This window comes from Bison bison, unplaced genomic scaffold, assembly GCF_000754665.1.
Source record: "Bison bison bison isolate TAMUID 2011002044 unplaced genomic scaffold, Bison_UMD1.0 scf7180017864516, whole genome shotgun sequence".
In the NCBI taxonomy this organism is placed as follows: domain Eukaryota; kingdom Metazoa; phylum Chordata; class Mammalia; order Artiodactyla; family Bovidae; genus Bison; species Bison bison.
In genome coordinates, this window is record NW_011495069.1 from 5,953,230 (window position 1) to 5,973,479 (window position 20,250).

The window sequence follows — 20,250 nt, forward strand, 5'->3', positions numbered from 1 at the left end:
CTAAAGGAAAGGACTTCATAACCCTAATGTCAGAAAATGTTTCATATTATACTCTTTACCTATGTCCTTCTTCAAGTCTGAGGGCTCCAAAACATGCTAGTGAAAAAAAAGATCAAAATTAGCATTTACGTAAGGATTTTCAGTCAATATTGCAAATAGAAGCACCAGGGGAAAAAAGGTCAGAATAAAGAAAACTCAAATATGTAACTTAATGAGAAACCCTTGAGACATACAAAATCAAACTGCATTACTTACCAAACCTCTACACCACCTCCTGATAAATATCCAGAGAAAAAAATGTGAGAGATCTAAAATGTATCGTAAACAGGCAGAGAAAACACTTTAACAGCCCTCCCCCTGAATAACAGTTCAAAATGAAAAATTTCAAGACAAAACATAGGTCAATAAAATACAATTATTTTGAAGCCTCTGATACAATTTCTACACTTACGAATAAACTTCCAATTACTGCTCCTGAGGATGTTGAAATATTTTGAAAAGGGGGAAAAACAGCACAACTTAAATGCGTGTGTGTGAGGGGGGAATCTACACGGAACATGTGGTAGGGGTATGCTGCAGGGAGGAAAGGGAGAGCGAAACCACCAAAATTAAAAACCTTTCTCTACTTTACTCTGGAGCTCTATTTTTTTCTCTTCTAGTTTAGTGAGATCCACGACTCTATTTCTGAACAGACCAGATCTTTAGTATTTGAATGAATCACGACTCCACTACAAATGTTCCTGCCTCTCCATTTCCTCATCTGTAGACGCGAAGCTGCGTAGATTAAGAGAACGGCTGAAAAGCACTTTCAACAGCAGCTGACACACGGGAAGCACTTAACAAACACCAGCCAGTGGCATTAAACAGAGTACATGTTTACTTAAATTTTACTTCCTCAATGGCTATTATTTTTGATTTTTGCAAGGCAAAAAGCAAGGATCTCCCTGATGCGCTCTGTGAAAGGCTGGAATTTGAGCCAGACTTTGCCAATGTATTTAATGATACTTAACTTTCAGAACAGCTTCAGGCAAACTTTTTCAAATGTTCTTTATGTAGAAGTAGCTGATCCAAATATGAGGTAGCACTCTTCCTGCCTGGCATCAATTATTACTCTTAATAATAGGAGATGGAAGGCAGTATACGATATATATTTATACACACACAGTGTTATGTATATGTTAAATGTGGTGAACTGACTTTTCAGGTTTGCTGTGGGGATAATCAAAATGGTCAGACTCTACTTGGAAGTACAAAACCAACTTAATCTCTTTTATCCCATTCCTCTACAAAATTAAAGATTTTGTATATAAAGAAGCAAACATGTATCAATCACAAAATGTAGAAAATATTCAATGATGCTAAGGACAGGGAAACAGAAGCATACAACAGCAAATAAAAATTTCACAAATTTAAACCTTACATTGTAGAATACCATCTGTTTTTAGCTTGTAATTCACAACTCCCCACAATAAATCTAACCTGAAGAAAATGCTTTGTCTCTCACTCTAAAAAGCAAAATAAATTTCTACAGAAAGATAAAAGTGAAAATACGTTTTCAGCACTAATACTTGCTTTATTACAAACTAGCTGTACAACCCTGGCTATGTCATTCAATCTCTCTGGGCCTGAGTTCTCCCACTGGAAACAGGGATACTAGTGCCTAACACAGAGGCTCCTGTGAATGTTAAAGATGATATAAAGTACCTAGCTGCATGTAACTGGTGCACAGTAGGAACTCAATGAATAGGAGCTACTGCTTGACCAGTATGAGAGGTGTTGGATATCAGGTCAAAAATTCAAAATATCAAGAAGTCTTTTTGTACTTTAGTTTCCCCAGAAGAGACAGAGCATCCAACGTAGGAAGCAGGTCTGACAAACTTGGTCTAACGGAGGCTATCACCATGATTGAAGTGCAGATTTAGACAGTCTCACAAGTATGGATGACTATTGCAATATGGACACGTACTGCAATAATACAATAGTATCTTTGTTTTCAGAAAATACAAGAGTATGTGAAAAATCTATGCATCCACCTGTTCAACTTTTAGGCTGAGACTGGCCAACTAGGCTGTTTTTCTACTGGTTGTCTGTGTACTTTCAAGAAGTGGAATTCTGAAAACTTTAAAGCAAAAGATTGCTCTTTAATAGTCAAGAGCAGAGAATTTTAAATTCCCTTTGAGTCACTTGGTTCAGCCTCAAAACCTGATGCAAACTCCTAAATCCATATGACTAAATCTAAGCCTTGCGCATTTTCTACTTACAGATTGTTACCCACTGCATCTAGATAGTAAGCTTCAGTACAACTTCGCTGTCAAATTGCCACTTAAGTGACTCCAAGTATTCCTTGAAGTGGGCCACTGGTTGAAATCTATAAATCATTATATATGGCAACCTTCATAGTTCAACCATATATCCCTGTTATTTTCATGAATGATATATCACATTCCAATCCATGTCTCTTTAGAAAATGGAATAATCTCCAAAGTAATTGCTAAGTAGTAGTGAATTAGAGCAAGATGGACAAAGGCAGTGTAAGGCTTGAGCAGAATCAGTGTCAGAACGGGAAAGGAATAAAAGGTTTGAAAGGAAAGATTAAGATGCTTGGGAAGCATATAAAAGGTCTCAAAATTTCAAGAATTTAGATTTGACACCATGATGTAATGGGAATGTGGGTATCTGTGTGGTAATTATTATGGCAAATGTATAGGACAGAGTAGTGAGAGACATGAAGTAGGAAAATTAGGAAGAGAGTTGTAACAAATGAGAAACAGACTTAGACACACAGCAATGCCTCCCAACCTGCGAGTCTTAGATTTAGGGGTGCATCAAGCCATCCAAATGTGAATTTCCTCCCTTAAGAGATTAGCTCCATAATGGGAGAAGACTGCCTTGTGCCCACTGCATACTTTTATTCTTTAGAACATTATTTAGCATAAAGGTGGCTCTCTAATAAAAGTATAGTCTAAATCTGAGTGTAAATGCTATTGTTATTAATTAAATAATTCACTTAAAAAGTATTGCTGAATTCCCACAATCTTTTAACACAAAATTTCCAATCAATTAACATAGTCAAGTACAATCATTAGTTCTCATGGCTAGTCTGATAAATGTCTTTTTCTACATTTAATCCTGCAAGATTAAGAACTACAATCCTAGGATAATAGAGAAAGTAAGTAGAAGACCTCATAGAAGAATCAGTATGACCTAATCAACAGAAAATCCAACAGAACAACTATTAAGATTGCAACCCGGAAGATCAAAATGTGCTCCCCAAACACGTAATTCTTTTATGGTTATGTAAGAAGGAAATGGCAACCCCCCTATTGTTCTTGCCTGGAGAATTCCATGGACAGAGGAGCCTGGCAGGCTTTATAGTCCATGGGGTGGCAGAGAGTTGGACATGACTGAGCAACTCTCACTCACTATGTAAGGTTTTGTTCCCTTTGCCAGATGCTGCCTCTTGTTATCCCCAGCGCCAGCTGAGTGCCAGGAACACATGTACTCACTAGATGTTTGTTAAATGACTGACAACTGTTTCAGCATTATCAAGTTTCATGTGATCTGGAGACACATATGAGATTAGAGGCTGCGAGTGGAATTAGAGATATAAAATCCAGTGGCGCTAACAGTGGTTAAAGTCCCTAAAAAGGGACAAAAGACAAAGGAAGAGGGCATTACAAGGAACAAGGAAATAACACGCATAGTGGATCAGAGCCAGAGAAAGACAGAAAAGTTTTGAAAGTTTCTCAAATTGTGTCAAAAGTAACAAGATGATCAAGAATAATGATATGAGGAGAAAAGGGCAACTGAAATGGCCTTTAGATCATTGCTGTCATTAGCAACACTGGTTTTGACTGAGCAGCAATTAAAATGATCTATAATTATGAATCTTGTAGGCAGAACACAGCTGGATGGAACCCCAAAGCAACTGTGGGCACTCTGGTTTGTCAGATGTCTATTTGGAATTCTGAACTTGGTCTTGGTGCTAACAACAACTAGAGCCACGGTGACTTTGATTAATACCTTCCACGTCCTAAGTCCCAGCTCTGATACTGCAGAACTGTTTATTCACCAGCCATATATACATACATGGGCTGTTACTATCAGTGAACCGATTTCTCCAAAGTTAACAGGCAATCAGAATGCCATTCAGCTTTGCTTATGCATGCTACACACAGGCTTCTTTCTCCAGGAATCAAGGTATGTGGAAAACAATAAGGCAGTAAATTCTGGTTCCTCTATCTTTAATCTATCACCTAGCCTAGGCAAATCACGAGTTACAAAGTAAAAGGGAAACAATGTTTGTCTAAAACACACACACACAAACAGAAAAATAACAACTGCAGGTAATCAGAATGATGTTAGGGAAAAAGGATAATCAATAGTACACAAAGCCATGGTTATATATGCACCCAGCATACTTCATGACCTTCCAGCAGCCACTTCAAAGACATAAAAGAAAGCCAGGGAAGGTACAAAACAGGGCAGTTAAGAAGTGTTCACAAAAATAAAGTGGCTTTTACCTTCAAAGAGTAAGAACTCCAATCTGGAAAGAAAGTTAAGATGATAAAATTGAGTTCCATGTAAAATCACAGTGATTACAGATAAAATACCACAGTCTGGCTCCATTTTATTCAAAGTAACTTAAATCCTAAAACATTCACTAGGAAATGTTTTAAAACTGGTAAAAAGAAATCTCGTATCACAAAATGTTTAGTAAACTTGTGACAAAACCACAAGTACAAAAAAAAAAAAAGTTAATTGTAAATAGGTTTAAGAAGGTTCAATTGATGAAGGCTACACTAACAGCAATATTTACAAAAGAGAAGCTTCTCAGTTATTCCAAGGCTATCATTAATCTTACTATCACAACCCAAAGTAATTCTTACACTGCTATTTCTATGAAAATAGTCTTCCACCCCACCCATAGTTCTGAGCTGGGAAAACTAACACTCCCTATTATTCAACATTTCAAAGAAGCCCAATTACAATTAATGGGTACATAATTGTATAAAGATTGCATATAGTGAGTAAAAGCCAGGAAGCAATACACACACAGAGGTGGTTAAAATGTGAGCTCTGGTACCAGACCGACCTGGGTTCAACTTGAGACTGGTCACTTCTTGTCAGGAGGTAGCCTTGGACCAAAATTCACATTTATACTTACTTTACAGGGTTAATTTGATTTTGTTTAGTCGCTAAGTTATGTCCAACTCTTCTGTGACCCCATGGATTGTAGCCCACCAGGCAAAGATACTGGAGTGGGTTGTCATTTCCTTCTCCAGGAGATCTTTCCAATCCAGGAATCGAATCCACCTCTCCTGCATTGTCAAGTGGATTCTTTACCATAGAGCCATCAGGGAAGCCCCTTACAGGGTTATTAAGTTTAAATTTAAGACAATGACAGCCAGTTGGAAATAGTCAATGTTAGCTTTTCTGTCAGGTTTGCCTCTGACCAAAATTACAACCAGTTCTATGTGTTAACCTCGGTTCTCTCTTACTAAAAAGTTCTGGCTAGCAATTATAGGTCTTGGAACTTAAAAAAAGAAAATGTTTATAGGGGGAAAATAGAGATAGTAAGAGTGTATTATCAGACACTAAATTAAGCAGTTTTGTTAAGATATAACGGAGTTTGAAACAGCTTAACCTCATGAAGGGTCTTATGAGTTACAGGCAATGGAGAAAAGTTATTTTCAATAAATCCATCCCATTTGAACAAAGCAACATGTGTATGTCTATCTTCAGGGAGTAAGAAATATTTCAAAGAACTGCTCATTATTTCAACCTTGACCAGGAATTTCTCACCTAAAGGCTTAGTTGTCAGTAAGGGGAAAAAGAAATAAAAATATAAGGAGACCTACCTTCACATTTGTTCTGTCAGATTCATACGGTCACTCCATCTTTATGTTTTAAAGTTTGAACTGTATGATGAAAATTCTTAAAATCCAGTTACTCTGACCATACCCAGTGGATACTAAACTTTAGTTTAAAAAATTCATGATATATACATTTTACAAGCTTTTCTCTCTAGGAGAAATCTAAATTATACACATTGTTCATGTATTCCAATTATAAGCTGAGTATTGTGTTACCAGGAAAGAATACCTTTCAAACTTTCAAAGGGGTTTTTTCTGGAAGATTTGGTTTGATTATTACTATTTGTAAATAGTAAAATCAACCCTGAGTATTCACTGGAGGGTCTGATGCTGAAGTTCCAAATACTTTGGCGACTTGAGGCAAACAGCCAACTCACTGGAAAAGACCCTGATGGTGGGAAAGACTGAAGGCAACAGGAGAAGGAGGTGACAGAGGATGAGGCGGTTGGACAGCATCACCGACTCAACAGACATGAATCTGAGCAAACTCCGGGAGATAGCAGAGGACAGAAGAGCCTGGTGTGCTGCAGTCCATGGGGTTGCAAAGAGTCGGACATGACTTGGCGACTGAACACCACCATCACCATTTATAAATTTATTACTGCCTCTTGGAATCCTCTCTAAATTCTCTGAGGATAATGATGACTTACTATATTGTATTTCTAACTTCTGAAACATAAAACATTCAGTGGTTGTAAAATGAATGGAAAACACATCAATTATCAATGTAAGGGACAGACTAGACTCAATCTTTTCAACAAACAGTTGATTTCTAGCTAATTACCTAGATTTGGTTGATAATGTATGAGATGAATCTACTTAATTATATCCCTTCCTTATTAACAGGTTGATCAAGATGTTACTGTACTTTCTGAAAAGAAAAAGAAAAGTTAATTACTTTTATAATATTTCCCAAAGACAAATTCCAGTATGGGGAATTTTTGGTCATTCCTACTTTAATACTGAAAGCCCATACTACGGAGAAAGCAGTTGTATATTTTGCAGTTTTTTTAAGGCAAAAAAACATCATATAACTTTAATAAAAATAAGACTAAAGTTAATTTTCAATACCACATGTCATGATGAAGTTTCAATTTGGGTTTGCTATTGATTAAACATTTCCCCCAAATACCTATTGGTAAACGAGATCACATAAATTACATACTGAGAACTGATACAAGCATTCAGCTCCTGGAATAGTTACTCAAACTTCTTTCTTCAAGGCTACTACACTGTACATTTATAGACTGAAATACGCTGCCCTAGACAGAATCTCTGGGTAAATTTTAAGAAGCCTGATCACTACTTTGACCTGCTTTGCAGACTTAAATGTAAAGCAACACAAAAACTGATATACAAATATTAGGTAATATTTCAAATCATTAATAATCTTCTGGGGAATAGTCTAAACCAAGCAAAACTGATCATGTGAAATTCAGTTAAAGACAGCTAGTTATCTTAGAGCCAGATCACCTGATCAGTTATAAGCTCAAGTATGATAAATATAAAGCCTTCAGCTGGTTTCTTATATAGTGTCATGTTACTGTCACAGTGACCTTAAATTCAGGACTGGTGGGTACTGAGAATCCCTGATTCTAATCTGAAATACCCAATTATTTTTAAGCAATGAACCAAATTACACAGAATTCTAGAAGCAGGATACACAGAATTCTAGAAGCAAGACACTGCAGTCCTTAATAGGATTTTAACACAAATACTGGTATCTGTTTACCTCTATACTGTTTTTTTTAATATGGCTCAGATTTTCATGAAACACAACAGCAGAAAAGCCTGAATAATCTAAAGCCATTATTTTATTAAAAAAATTTTTTAAAGACCATTTTTCTTTTTTATTCAGGGAAGATAACATTTTATGCAAGACTGCATAAGGAAAATATGACCAATCTTAGAGCTGAGCATACTGGCTTCTTTTATGTGTTAATTCTGTATTTTGCACACACGCCTGCGCTCACACATACACACTCATTGAGGTCTGGAAAGTGAAGGCCTTTAACAAACTTTTCCACTATGTCCTTGAAAAACACAGAAGGACTAAAAATCAAATGTTAAACAATGGGGATGGCTTAATATTAACACTTTAAAAACACTTAAATACTAGTATAAATCAAACTCAGTGATGAAGATTAGCTTGAATTTTGTGAATAAAAAAAGTGAAATCTTAAAATTTGAAGTCAATCAGAATGTGACACTTCCTTTTCAAATCAACTGTGTTACGTCTGCTTAATAAAAACTGGCTTTTCTGGAGACCAAAATTCAGTATGATATTTTGGCCTAAATTTTTGTAAATGATGAAGTAAAACAAAACAAATGGCAACTGAACTACCAATATCACTCACACACAAAATATGAGTAATCTATTTCAATCTAGAACAAAATCACAGTTGACCATTGAACCCACACACATTTGAACTGCACTGGTGTACTTACACATTAATTTTTTTTAATAGTAATACTAGACAGTACTATATGATCTGTGGTTGGTTGAATCCGAGAACATGGAATGGCCATATATGGAGGAACCCTGTATAAGTGAATTTTCCACCACAAGGAGGGCTGGTTGCCCTAACCTGTGTTGTTCAAGTATCAATGCTACTTTGAATTCAAATTAGGTTGGTTTCATTTTAGGAACAGGTTAAAGACCTTTAAAGTAAACACAGAACTAAACATTTAAGTCTAACCTGACATTATTAGGTCTATTCCTAACCTAGTATACACTCGGAGTTCAGGCACAACAGGGTTTGAATCCTGGCTTTGCCACTTTATAGGTAGTGACCACTAGCTATCCATAAAATATACTTAATCTTAGTCTCGGACTTCCTCATAGGTAAAGTAGGGACAATATCACCTACCTTTAAGGGTTGTTGATTACATGATACACAAAATGATTCATTAGCACAATGCCTGGTAACAAGGTATACCTTGTTAGTAGCTTATAATTAACATACCATAAAGACATGCTTGGCAAAAAAGAAACAGCAGAATATTCTTTTCCATACTTCATCTATAATATTTTTTTCATTTTTAAAATAAAGGTCTGGAGTTCAAAGTAAGATATGTTATCAGTTATCAAGGACTACTACCTCCAAGTCTCTCTTTATCTAAAAATGGATACACCTGTCATTTCTATCTTTGAATTTCCCATGTGTTGATCTTAATCCATTTGAAAAATAAATTTTTTCAAGTCGTCTGTAAAGATTTTCTCCCTTAATCTGCTTTTTTATCATCAAAGGTTTACTTTGATCTGATTAATTAATGTTAATTTTTTTAAGTCAGAAATTAAAAAAAAAATACCACCACCAAATGGGTGTTCTTTGTGACCTGTTAGCCTTTCCTTCCTGAGCTTTCTGAAGTTATTTTTATCTTTTATGACTTGTAACTGTTTTCTGATCTAATTCCTAAATAAACATGCCATGACATTTCCTCAGAGACTGTCTTTTTTTGCTTTTTCCTTATTATCTTCCATCAATTTCCTAAAACTATTAACGCCTGATTTTCTAAACTCATTTCATTTTCTTGCAAACTAACATTTTCTTGGGATCCTAAACACTATTAACATTTGTGGTGACTGTTAAACGTTTTTAATCTCCAACTAGATCCACTGAGACCAACTAGTCTATGAATCATTATAAACATCTCCTGTTGCTATCTTTTTCTACTAAGGTCTACTCTCTAACACTCCCAACCCAAATGTAAAATGACCTATAACCTTGCTATGTATTTAAGGTGTATTTAGGGACACTGGCATCACCGAGAAGCATATTAGAAGTCTCTTGCTCCATCTCAAATTACTGAATTAGAATCTGCATTTTTAAAAAACCCCAGGGATTCCTATCCACATTGAATTTTGAGAAACACTGATGAATGGTGAAACTGTGACCTAAACAGTTCAACTAAAAAGATAAAATAATCACCAGAAGGTCTTTCAAACTTTGATAAAAAAAAAAAAATTACTTTGATAAATGCAACAAACGATCTCATTTATCATTTTCCCCACATTTGAAAACTCAAGTAAAAATGATATGACAACTAACAAACAAACTTATCTTCACGATTTAAAAAGACATTTCAGTAACAATATTGCTGGCTGTATTTAAATTTAAATAGACCAAACTATTTTCCACACCAACTCTACAGAGATTATACTTAAATATTATTAATCTGTTAAGGTTATACTTCATGGGAAGCATGGAAAATAAAGTTTCAATATGATAAGCAAATGCTAAACATATACCATCTAACCAAAAAGTATGACCAATGCAACTAAGGTACTTGAATGATAGTATATAAACATACACCATTATAATCATTATTTGAATCAATCATTCAAATAATAAGAGTATCATCACTTATTATCAAGATTTGTCTTGATAATGTTTTTCACCTAAAAATTTTCCCCCACAGAATTTTCAAAATAGTGACTTAGGTGGTAAACAGTAACAGCCTTTTAAAATATATTAACCTCTGCTTAATCTACTTAAAAACCCAGGTAACGGAAATTTGCAGATTTAAAGAATTCCTGGCCGAAGCATGAATACTCCAAGAACACGTGTACAGGAATATCTGTTGCCAATTTGACTAAAAATTGCTCAGTATATGAGACCTTTAATAATGCAATATTTTCATATTGAAGGAATCTTTCTCTCTACATGTCTAAGGCCGAGCTCTTTTACCAATGTTACTGAACTACTGATCCTCATCTTTAATCCTATAGAGGTAATTTTTAAGTGATCAAACCTCACATTATTTTAAAAGGCATGACTAAGTCGCACAACTTTATGACTAATTTAACCTCTTGTCCTCTTAAAAAATGGACAGCTAGGCCTAAAATTTACCCTTGGGGGATTTTAGTAATGGAACAGAACAGCAGTCCTGCTTATAAGTTTTTTGAGGAAATGTCTATAAATGATTGTGATTTTAGTCATAAATTCCAAGTCTAAATAAATAGCAATGTGATTTCTTTCACATCAATAGGAAGATATTCCCTTATGTGAGTAAAATATGGGAGTTTCCCAGGCAGACTCCAGTGGTAAAGAATCTCCTTGCCAGTGCAGAAACCATAAGAGACTCAGGTTGGATCCCTGGGTAGGAAAGATCTCCTGGAGAAGGGCTTGGCAACCCACTCCAGTATTCTTGTCTGGACAGTCCCCGTGGACAGGGGAGCCTGGAGGGCTACGGTTCATAGGGTTGCAAAGAATTGGACATGACTGAACCTACTCAGCACCCATGCAACAGTGCATTTAAAGTGTTTTGGGGGCTTCCCTTGTGGCTCAGCTGGTAAAGAATCCGCCTGCAACGCAGGATTGTGATTTTAGTCATAATTTCCAAGTCTAAAAAGAACTGTGATTTCTTTCTCATCACTAGGAAGATATTCCCCTATGTGAATAAAATATACTCCACAAGAAAATACTTAATAAAAATCTTATTTCTAAAAATAAACTAGTAAATTCAGAGCTTTAGGTAGAGAAAAAAGACACCTATAGAGCCTAAGCTTAAAATGATCATAAAACAACCTCTTTTTATTCCTGGAAAAAATACACCACAAACCAGTGAGCTGCATCCCCACCCCAAGCCGCCCCTCAGCCCCAGCCCTGCCAGTACTTAAAGGGGCCCAAGTTTAGATACTTCTGCTGTCAGAATATTCCTTACTGTCTCAGTGAGTGACTTTTTGATTTGGGGGAAATAAGAAACAGTAAAATCTTCCCGGAAAATACTGACCAAAGAATTGTCTTTCTTGAAATAGGGTACATTTCTTCTTCCCCGCAGCTCATGTTTATTTAACAATCTTCATTAAAAGAGGGTAGAGTGTATTACTACTCCTCTGAATGGTTTCTTACTTGATTTGTTTACAAATCATCAGGTCACTTTCCTTCTAAATCCGTAACAGTACAGTATTCAGAGGAATGAACTTTTATTTCAAGCAAATTTCCACTCTGACTTGCGGAACTTCTACCTGTTTGACTTAGTAAAGAATTAAGTATACCTTCAAGGAAGACAAGCCACAAGAAAAATGACTAGATTAGGGCTATCTTTAAGAGAATGGGATCAGTACAATAGAAACCCTTATAAAGTTTAAGAAATAGAGCTCTTGATATGTTTCTTATACACTAGAGACATTCCTCAGTGGTGCACCTCAACCCTCCAACATAGCCTTCCTCAAATATCCCCTCACCTTTCCTTCACTTGCAGACACGTCATGTCAAGGGGTCAAGGACACTGGAGAATAAAATGCTTACTCAAAGCACTGTACAAGTGTTTCCCTTTGCTCACCTCTGTACGTTTTCCAGGATCATTTCCAATGTGAATATGCCAGATTTTCATCATAGAAGCTTTATAGGTAGCCTGTTATGCCAAAGACAACAATTCCATCTGACACCAGGAAACCCAGTTCTAACCCCAGTAAAGCTACTTCCTGATACTGTAATAAGCCACTGGAATTCAGTATTTTTATTTGTACTATCCCAATCCTTCACTACCTTCACATGGACAGGTGCCCAATATCTAGTACTAAATGTGAGGAAAAGAACTCCATTTGACTACAAAAGTCTCCATTACAGTACTACTGAATCTTTGTTGCACAATTGAACCCACCACACCCCACCCAAAATCACCAACACAACACTTTGAACATGTTAGATTTTATTAAAAATATTTAACATTGTACAAATATTCCAACACAGTTATAGTACCTGAACACTGTACCAAAAGCATGATTTTTATTAAACTATTGATTAAATGGTCTTGCAAATGTACCTATTTCAATATTCTCATATTATTGTATGCTATCAGCAATGTAATGTTTGCAGGAGCTTTCAACTCAATTATAGAAATAGGCTTATAACATACTAAACATAACAGAACTCATTAAAGTACATTTCTATCTATGTTACTGAACAGGCTAGATAAGTCACCTTTGTCCAGCCATCAAAAATGAGACATCAAGATAAGCAATGGGATCCTGACAAAGTTACTACAGAAACTGAAAGCCCTTTTTTATATTTGAGAAATTTAAGTTTTCCCCCATAATGCCTCCTCCCATGAAATGTATTTTACTGTTAGTGTATAAAAGCCAACAAGTTTGCACTGCATTTTCCTTAACTTATATGAACTTTCAGCTCTACTAGAGTGTTCCTATTGCTAATTGTAAAACTTCCCTAGGATGATACATTATTAAGTACAATCTAAAAGTTCTACACTCCCATCTGTTCTGCCACTTATACATGCATAAAATGTGTCAGAAGAGAAACACTTAACACAATGATGCAATCACTGCAGTTCTTAAAGTATAATTTCATGGTAGTCATATACCTCTGGTCTACAGCAAGCTTACAGATTCGGGTTAATATTCATGACACTGACTAGTCCATGTTTATTACCTAGGAGAGTCTTTCTAGACTGATACACCCAACCAACAAAGAAGGCATGAGAATACTGAGGAGGTTCTAGGCATAAAAATTCATAATTACTTTTAACCAGTGCTTAACATTATTTTTTATGTGGTATTCAGAAATACCTCATTATTAATTCCCTCAATTTATACTGTAGCATCATGGAATCCCCTGAGTATGAGATTTTGCTCTTTAGTAATGACCTAAAAATCGACTGTAATTCTATCAATATCTACTTATCCCATCAGCTCTCCTGGGGTTTAGACAAAATACAGGTTGATAGACTTAGATTTCTGTTTCTCCTATATAAAAAGGTCCTAATATTTCAGCTACATAATTTCCTCTTGACCTAAAGTCATCATATCAAATGTATCTATAAACTGAGCCCACTCTTATTTGTCAAATTGCTAAAACTTTTAAGATAATCTATTCAATAAAATGTAAATATACTGAAGATATCAGAGGGACTGAAAATCACATAAAATAAAGCAAATTTACTGTTTCTCCAAGAGATTTAGTCTATCTTGACCACTTATAATATACCCTGAGTATTTCATTACTTTACTTCAAACTTGCAGGCCTTTCCTGCTAAGCTAAGAATTTGAGAATAAAGGGTATGAAATACTTTTTATATGTTTATATGTTCCTACTATGAACAGAATTATCTTGTGTTAAAGTTTTATTCTTCTACAAGGCTGACATAAATGCCCACTTATAGAACATGGGCATTCTCCCACACTTAATGCCCCGCTACTGATTAAAAAAAAAAAAAAAATAGGAAAAAAAAGTTCTTACCAATAATTCCACTGGTTATCGTCCCCAGCGAACCCCACCTAGCAAGTCGACATCATGACATGTCAGGTCAGGGCAGCCTCAACCTCGCTTCCCTGATAGTCAGGTGATAAAAGGAAGGAGTTAAAACAGGAAAAGTACACTTGCAGATTTCTGGATAACATCTGAAAATGATTAAAAAACAGAAACAAAACAAAACAAAAAACCCAGAGCTTCTGGTAACCTCTAAATAAAATATATATATATACATGTATATAGGTAAAAGAAAAAAAAACTTTCCTAAAACAATTAATAATGACCACTCCCAATTAAATATTTAAATGACCAATACATGAAATAAACAATATTTTTAAAGTTCAGTATTTGCATTTCAAAAATAAAAACTAATCAACAAACTTCTAATGCAAAAGTAAAAATGCCTGGTCAATGAACTTGTCATTCTGGATTCTCTAGTCAGTCACCCAAATCCACGGTCTTACTCAGAACAACTAAGTTAACAGAAGCTCCCATTCTTAGAAAAACATAAACACACTTATAAATCCAGTGCACTCTTTCTATAAGGCTTTTTCTTAGACGCTCACTTAAGAGGCTTCACATAATAAAAGACAACACTAACATTAACAATTCTTCTACATACTCTGGTTGGTTTTAAGAATACTGGATAGTTCAATATAATAAAATCTCCTTGGAAAAATCAAAATGGTAAACTAACATATTTAGAAGTCTTTTAAACTGACAAATGATAGCCTTATAGCAAGTATTTACTGGAAGGGTTTGGTTTTACAAATAATACACAATTAATAAAACATAGGTATGATTATCCAAATGGGCAGGAGGCAAATGATGCAATGAGTTTCAAGAATATTATATGGCTTTATGCTAGGAATGGAATTTAATGTCCCTTCTCTTTTGGAATTTAACAAATGTATTTTCATGTATGCTGACCTTTTTAAAAAGAGGGTTCACCTAACTCAGATTTCAAAGCCAAATGAGAAAAATGATCTAACAGAAAGCATTGGGCTTTCTTATGCAGAATAACCCCAGTAACTAGAAAAACTGAAAAACAATTATGCTGAACTCTTTAAAAAAAATTAGCTACAGAACCATAGTAACTCAATTTCCACATCAACTGATCAAATAAACTTGAAATTATTAGAAATCTGGCTAATTAAAACTTTTTTGCTTTAAGAAAATCAAAACACCGTCATATAAATACATACGTTTAAGCAACTGCTATAAATGAGTGATCAAATAAAAATTAGGATTTCACTATGGGGAGGGGGCATATTTATATAATTCTCCAGAGAGTATCTACAAAGAAGAGGTCATTCTCAATATAAAGTAAAAATATTTCCCAGCACGCATGTTACTGTAGCAGGCTCAGAAATAAAAACAAAGGAAGTAGGTGGGAGAACAAAAAAGATGGCAGGAGAGTAGGCAATCGGATTTCCTAGAACTCATAATATGCGCCTATTTAAGAAAAAACCTAATGCAAATCTAGAATAAAAGCCTCTTCAGGTGACATTTTTCAGGTTTGTTTATCAGACTGTTAGATTTACTTCTATGAGTAGTTAAGCTCTGAATCTGTTTTCTCGGAATGCCGCTTACAGCAATAGCTTACAATAGCTTACATCAGTAAGGGAAAAGCTCCACAGTAGACTGAATGCTTATAACGTTTTGTCTGTCTGTTAAATAGCCACAAAAAACCTATAAAGTGCTATTTGAGGAATATCTTTATAGTATATTTTTAACTGGTGAGAGTAAAATATAATTTGCAATTAAAGAAAAAGATTTTGACATGGAACCTAGGTTTGATTCATATGTTTTTGCCAGATTTACATTTTAGGATAGGTGGGGAAAGCTCATAAATTACTTTTTCAGAATTACTTCTATTCCGATTCCTAATTTTGTTCATAAGAACTTGTTTGCTGGTAACATCTAAGAAATACAAATAATTTAAATTTTATTTCTACAGCCTCTCTTCTTTCCAAGAAAAATCGTGGGTTTTACTTAAATCTAATTTAGATTTATAGTTAGAGCTTCAAATTGTATTTTCAAAGTTGAAAATACAGCATTTAAAGAATGTTTGGTGTCTATACCTGCATACATGGGCATAAGAAAAACAACTGGATCCAAGCTTTATTAAATAGATACCCACGTTAACGTCAATCTGTTATACACAGGAATTATATATAATTCCTCTACTGGTTTCCAAAAACATAAAAGGAATATTAACAAGGCCTGTTAACTTACTGAACTATGTAATAAATGTATTTTTTATAAGAAATGATATACTGACTTTCATCAGCAAATACTCATTTTTCTCCTCAAAGTCAAAAGAGAAGTCATGAAAACCAAAATATGCTCTGACTGAGCTTTGAAGGAATTAGATAGCTTATAATTTTGAAATCTAATACCACTCATAAAAGACACCAAACAGGAACAAAACACAAAATAAAGGTGTGCCCATTTTAATTCTTCTCCAATGGCTTATTTTTATAATTTAAAAACATTTTAGATCCGCCTAAGAATAAAATGGAAGGGAAAATTTTTATTGGTTATTTGAAAGTGATCCAGACTTTTCTGCGCTGTTTATAGATTCTTTTGTTCCTCTTATTCTCAAGCAAAAAAAAAAAAAATTCTCATGATAAAGGGAGAATTTCTACAGGAAATGGAAGTAGATGTTATGATTTGGCCCACAAAATTTTTAGCCATTTGAGTAAATAAATAAATAAATAAATAAAAATAAGAGGTAGTAACAGGAAGTCAGAAGTAGGACTACTGGGCATTTGTAAGCCTCTCTTACAAGGCCTGAGTGTTTCTCAAAGCAAATTTACATAGTAATAGGAAATTATATTCCTAATTAGTAACTGAAGTGATAGTTACAATGATGTATACTGAAAGTTTACATGAAGTTTAGTCCGCAGAGCAATTGACGCCACAGTACTAACATTTTTTCCTGCTATATACATTCACTCCAGCAAATAAGGTCTTCAGACAACAAATTATCCTTTATAGAAAGAATGTGGGTCAAAATAAATAGCAGTCTGCTTCCCCAACCCCATTTTATTTAATGCAAATTATCCAATGCCTGCAAGAATGTTCAAAAGCCTGAGCTTGTTTTTATAAAAATAAAGGATAAAATTGCCAAATTAGATGACTATGAAAGAACATCAATCAATGAAGTGCTATTTGGAATAAGTATTAGAATTTAGACTAATCCTCAGTCTGATATCCACGATACATATTAGAATAGACAAGAAATTTTGCATGAATTTGATCACTCACATAGGCAGTTATAGTTTGAAAACAATATTCCTTGCAAGGATTACGAATAAAATAATGTTTTAGGACACAATTGAATTTGAAATAGGTAATGTTTTGAATAGATTTTTGAGTTTTATTGAAATCTTACATGAACAAGAAATTGGAAATACAATCACATCAAAGAACAAATTGTCACGGCTTTGACGTTTAAGCCAAACAAATTTTGTAGGGCAGGTTTCAAAAAGGTGTGAAGTTATAACAATTTAAAAACACAGTTGACCTACTTCTAGGAATGCAAAACATACAATCATAGGTTATTTTCAATACAAGAAAACTTAAATTTGTTTGCTTTTAATTTCTTCAAACTACTAAGACAAAGCACTAGCTTGTATTTTTATTTACAGCATACTCCATACCCCTATGTAAGCTGTCCCAAATCCAAAAAATGAAACTGTCCAAAACCAAAGGTTCTGCAAAATCATGATTTTAACAGTGTGCTCAGCTTGTTTTGAAGCTAAAGTGAAGCCTGAAACGATAAAAGCATTGTAACTCCCAGAATAAGGGAACTCTGCAAGCCCAATAATGTCCAAGAGCATTTATGAAAAGAGGAAAAAATAAAAAGACTTGAGTATATACACAATAGTGATTTCTTCAGCCAAATACAAATGGCAGCAAATTGCTACTTAAAGATGAAACAGATAAGCCAATTTTTTTGAAGGATGTAGATCTAGAGCCAATCGTATCTTGTCAATATCATTTTCAAGCCCTCACTTGTCTATTTCCACTGTTGCCCATAAGTATCCTGATAAAATTCCTGGTTGTCATTATTGTAACCATAGTTACCAGAATAGTCACCACCTTGCTGAAGCGGCTGTTGAGCGATGGGTTGGGAACCCCAGTTCTGTTGGTTGTTGGTCTGACGGCGCTTGGAGTCAGGTTGGTTGTACCCGTCTGCCTTTCTCTTGCCTCCTACATTGCCCCCACGGTTGCCCCGAGATCCACGGGAACCACGGCCTCTCTGCTGTTGTGCAGGACCCCCTCTGCCACCCCTAGAGCCTCTTGGTGGTCCCAAAGGTGCCCCCCTCTGTGAGTAGCCAGCTCTACCTCTTGGAGGTGGTGCTCCCCGCCCCCTTGGTGGTGGTGGAGCACCTCGCCCTCCCCTTCCTCCTCCTCTTCCTCTTACTGCATAGCCATCATCATAGCCGTAGTAGGGATCTTCATAGCCTCCACGATAGTCGTGATAATCATAACCATAGTAATCATCATAGTAATCTTCATAGCCATAGTAATCTGGAGGGTAGCCATATCCACCTCTCCCCCCACCACGACCCCGACCTCTAATTGGAGGTGGCATGCGAGGAGGAGGGTGATAGTAATAATCTTCATACCTAGCAATGGAGGGAAGGGAGAAAAGAAAAAACAAGTTAGATTTTTCCTGACTTCAAGATTCTTCCTAACTTTTTAAACTACCGGATCTCTGATATATTTACTAAATGCAGACTCACGCAGTACTCCTCGAGGCCTGTCTAGCAGCTTGGCGCTCTTTCCTTTTCTTGTCTGGTGGCTTGGCTAAGACAATTTCAATTTCTTCTCCTTCTATTTCTTTGCCATTCATTTCATCCATGGCCTATGCAAAATTAGAAACAAATTTATTTTACAAGTAACAGTACCTTAAACATAACATTGTCTGTACCATTTAATACACCTCATAAACAATTTAATTCACAACTGTTTTAATTTCCAAGAAGAATATAGCCACCAAATTTTTAAAAATACACAAAATACTTATTCTCCTCAACCTTACTTTATGTGCAAGTTACACTGAGAATAAAACTGATGTCCTATTATTATATTTAAAAAGATAAAGCAGAGAGCTGCTTGTTACTGCTCCTTAATTGCAAGTAACTAATTCCTCCAAGCTAAGGCCAAAACAAACAGCAAATTCCCATCTGGAGAACATGCCAGTATTAACAAACTTTTCAGGATTAAAATTTTTAAACAAACATGGCATTCACCCTGTAGGTCTTAAACTGTTCTTTAATAAAAATATCAAGAATTTGAAATATAAATGAGACTATCGGTGAAATTCAACATGATACTAACCAAAAAAAAAAGAAAAAAAGCATCTTCCCCACCCCAACAATGCTTAACCTGGTATATACTTTACCTGAATGGTTAAAAGCACAGAGCCCAGCAAAGGCTTGAACTAATTAAGACTCAAGTACTCATCTGGAAGCAGTAATCAAAAGTATTCCGGGCTCTAGTTTTTTATTTCTATCATTCCACCTAATAACTTCTGCCATACTTCAAGGTTCAGGTAACTCAGTAACCAAGTATTACCTCCTCACCAGTTTTTCTGTTTCCCAATACAACCCTCTCTGGACATACATAATAAAATGCTCTAACCCTAAAGAACATTTTAGTGATTTACAAGTATCCAGACAAAAGATTAAATCAGTATCTTCCTCTTACCGAGTTTTTTCCCCTTTACCACCTAAGCTTTTGGCTGCTTCAACTAAAGCAATTAAATGAATCTATAAAAGCTTCCTGGTATAAACAAAAGAACAGAGCATCTGTCTATACTCTTTCCTCTGGCTATCTTCTAGGCTAGAAATCTTACAATTTCAGAAATCGCTTTGGCAAACCACCCTTGAAAATTATTTTCAATTATGATCAGTTATTTAATACCAAGTAAATCAAAATGAATATTTAGAAGGTATAAATTTATTAGTTATCTGTCCTTCCTATCACTCGCAATTCAGAAGCCAAACAAGTTCTGTACTAAGCTATGAATTTTATAAGCAATACTGTCTCAGTAATTAGCTTCCATCAAAAAGCAAACCAATAAATTCTACTAGTCAAAGATTCTATAAGGCACATTTTAAAGCAGTACCCTGGTCAGGAAATAA

The 20,250-nt window shown here is 35.2% G+C and overlaps 1 protein-coding gene across 4 annotated transcripts in view; it reads right to left on the reverse strand.

The window, feature by feature from the left end:
• Window positions 1-17,448: 17,448 nt before the first annotated feature.
• HNRNPR (heterogeneous nuclear ribonucleoprotein R) overlaps window positions 17,449-20,250 on the reverse strand; it is a 32,803-nt gene continuing 30,001 nt past the window's right edge. For 3 of the 4 annotated variants that reach the window (XM_010830027.1, XM_010830026.1, XM_010830024.1), the window contains 2 exons: window positions 18,847-18,968; window positions 17,452-18,729 (listed from right to left, as the gene is read on the reverse strand). In XM_010830027.1, coding sequence (XP_010828329.1) covers window positions 18,117-18,729; window positions 18,847-18,968 — 735 coding nt within the window. In that variant the 3' untranslated portion in view covers window positions 17,452-18,116. Of the gene's footprint in view, window positions 18,730-18,846; window positions 18,969-20,250 lie in introns of all 4 variants that reach the window. The other variant, XM_010830025.1, reaches the window with a different exon arrangement.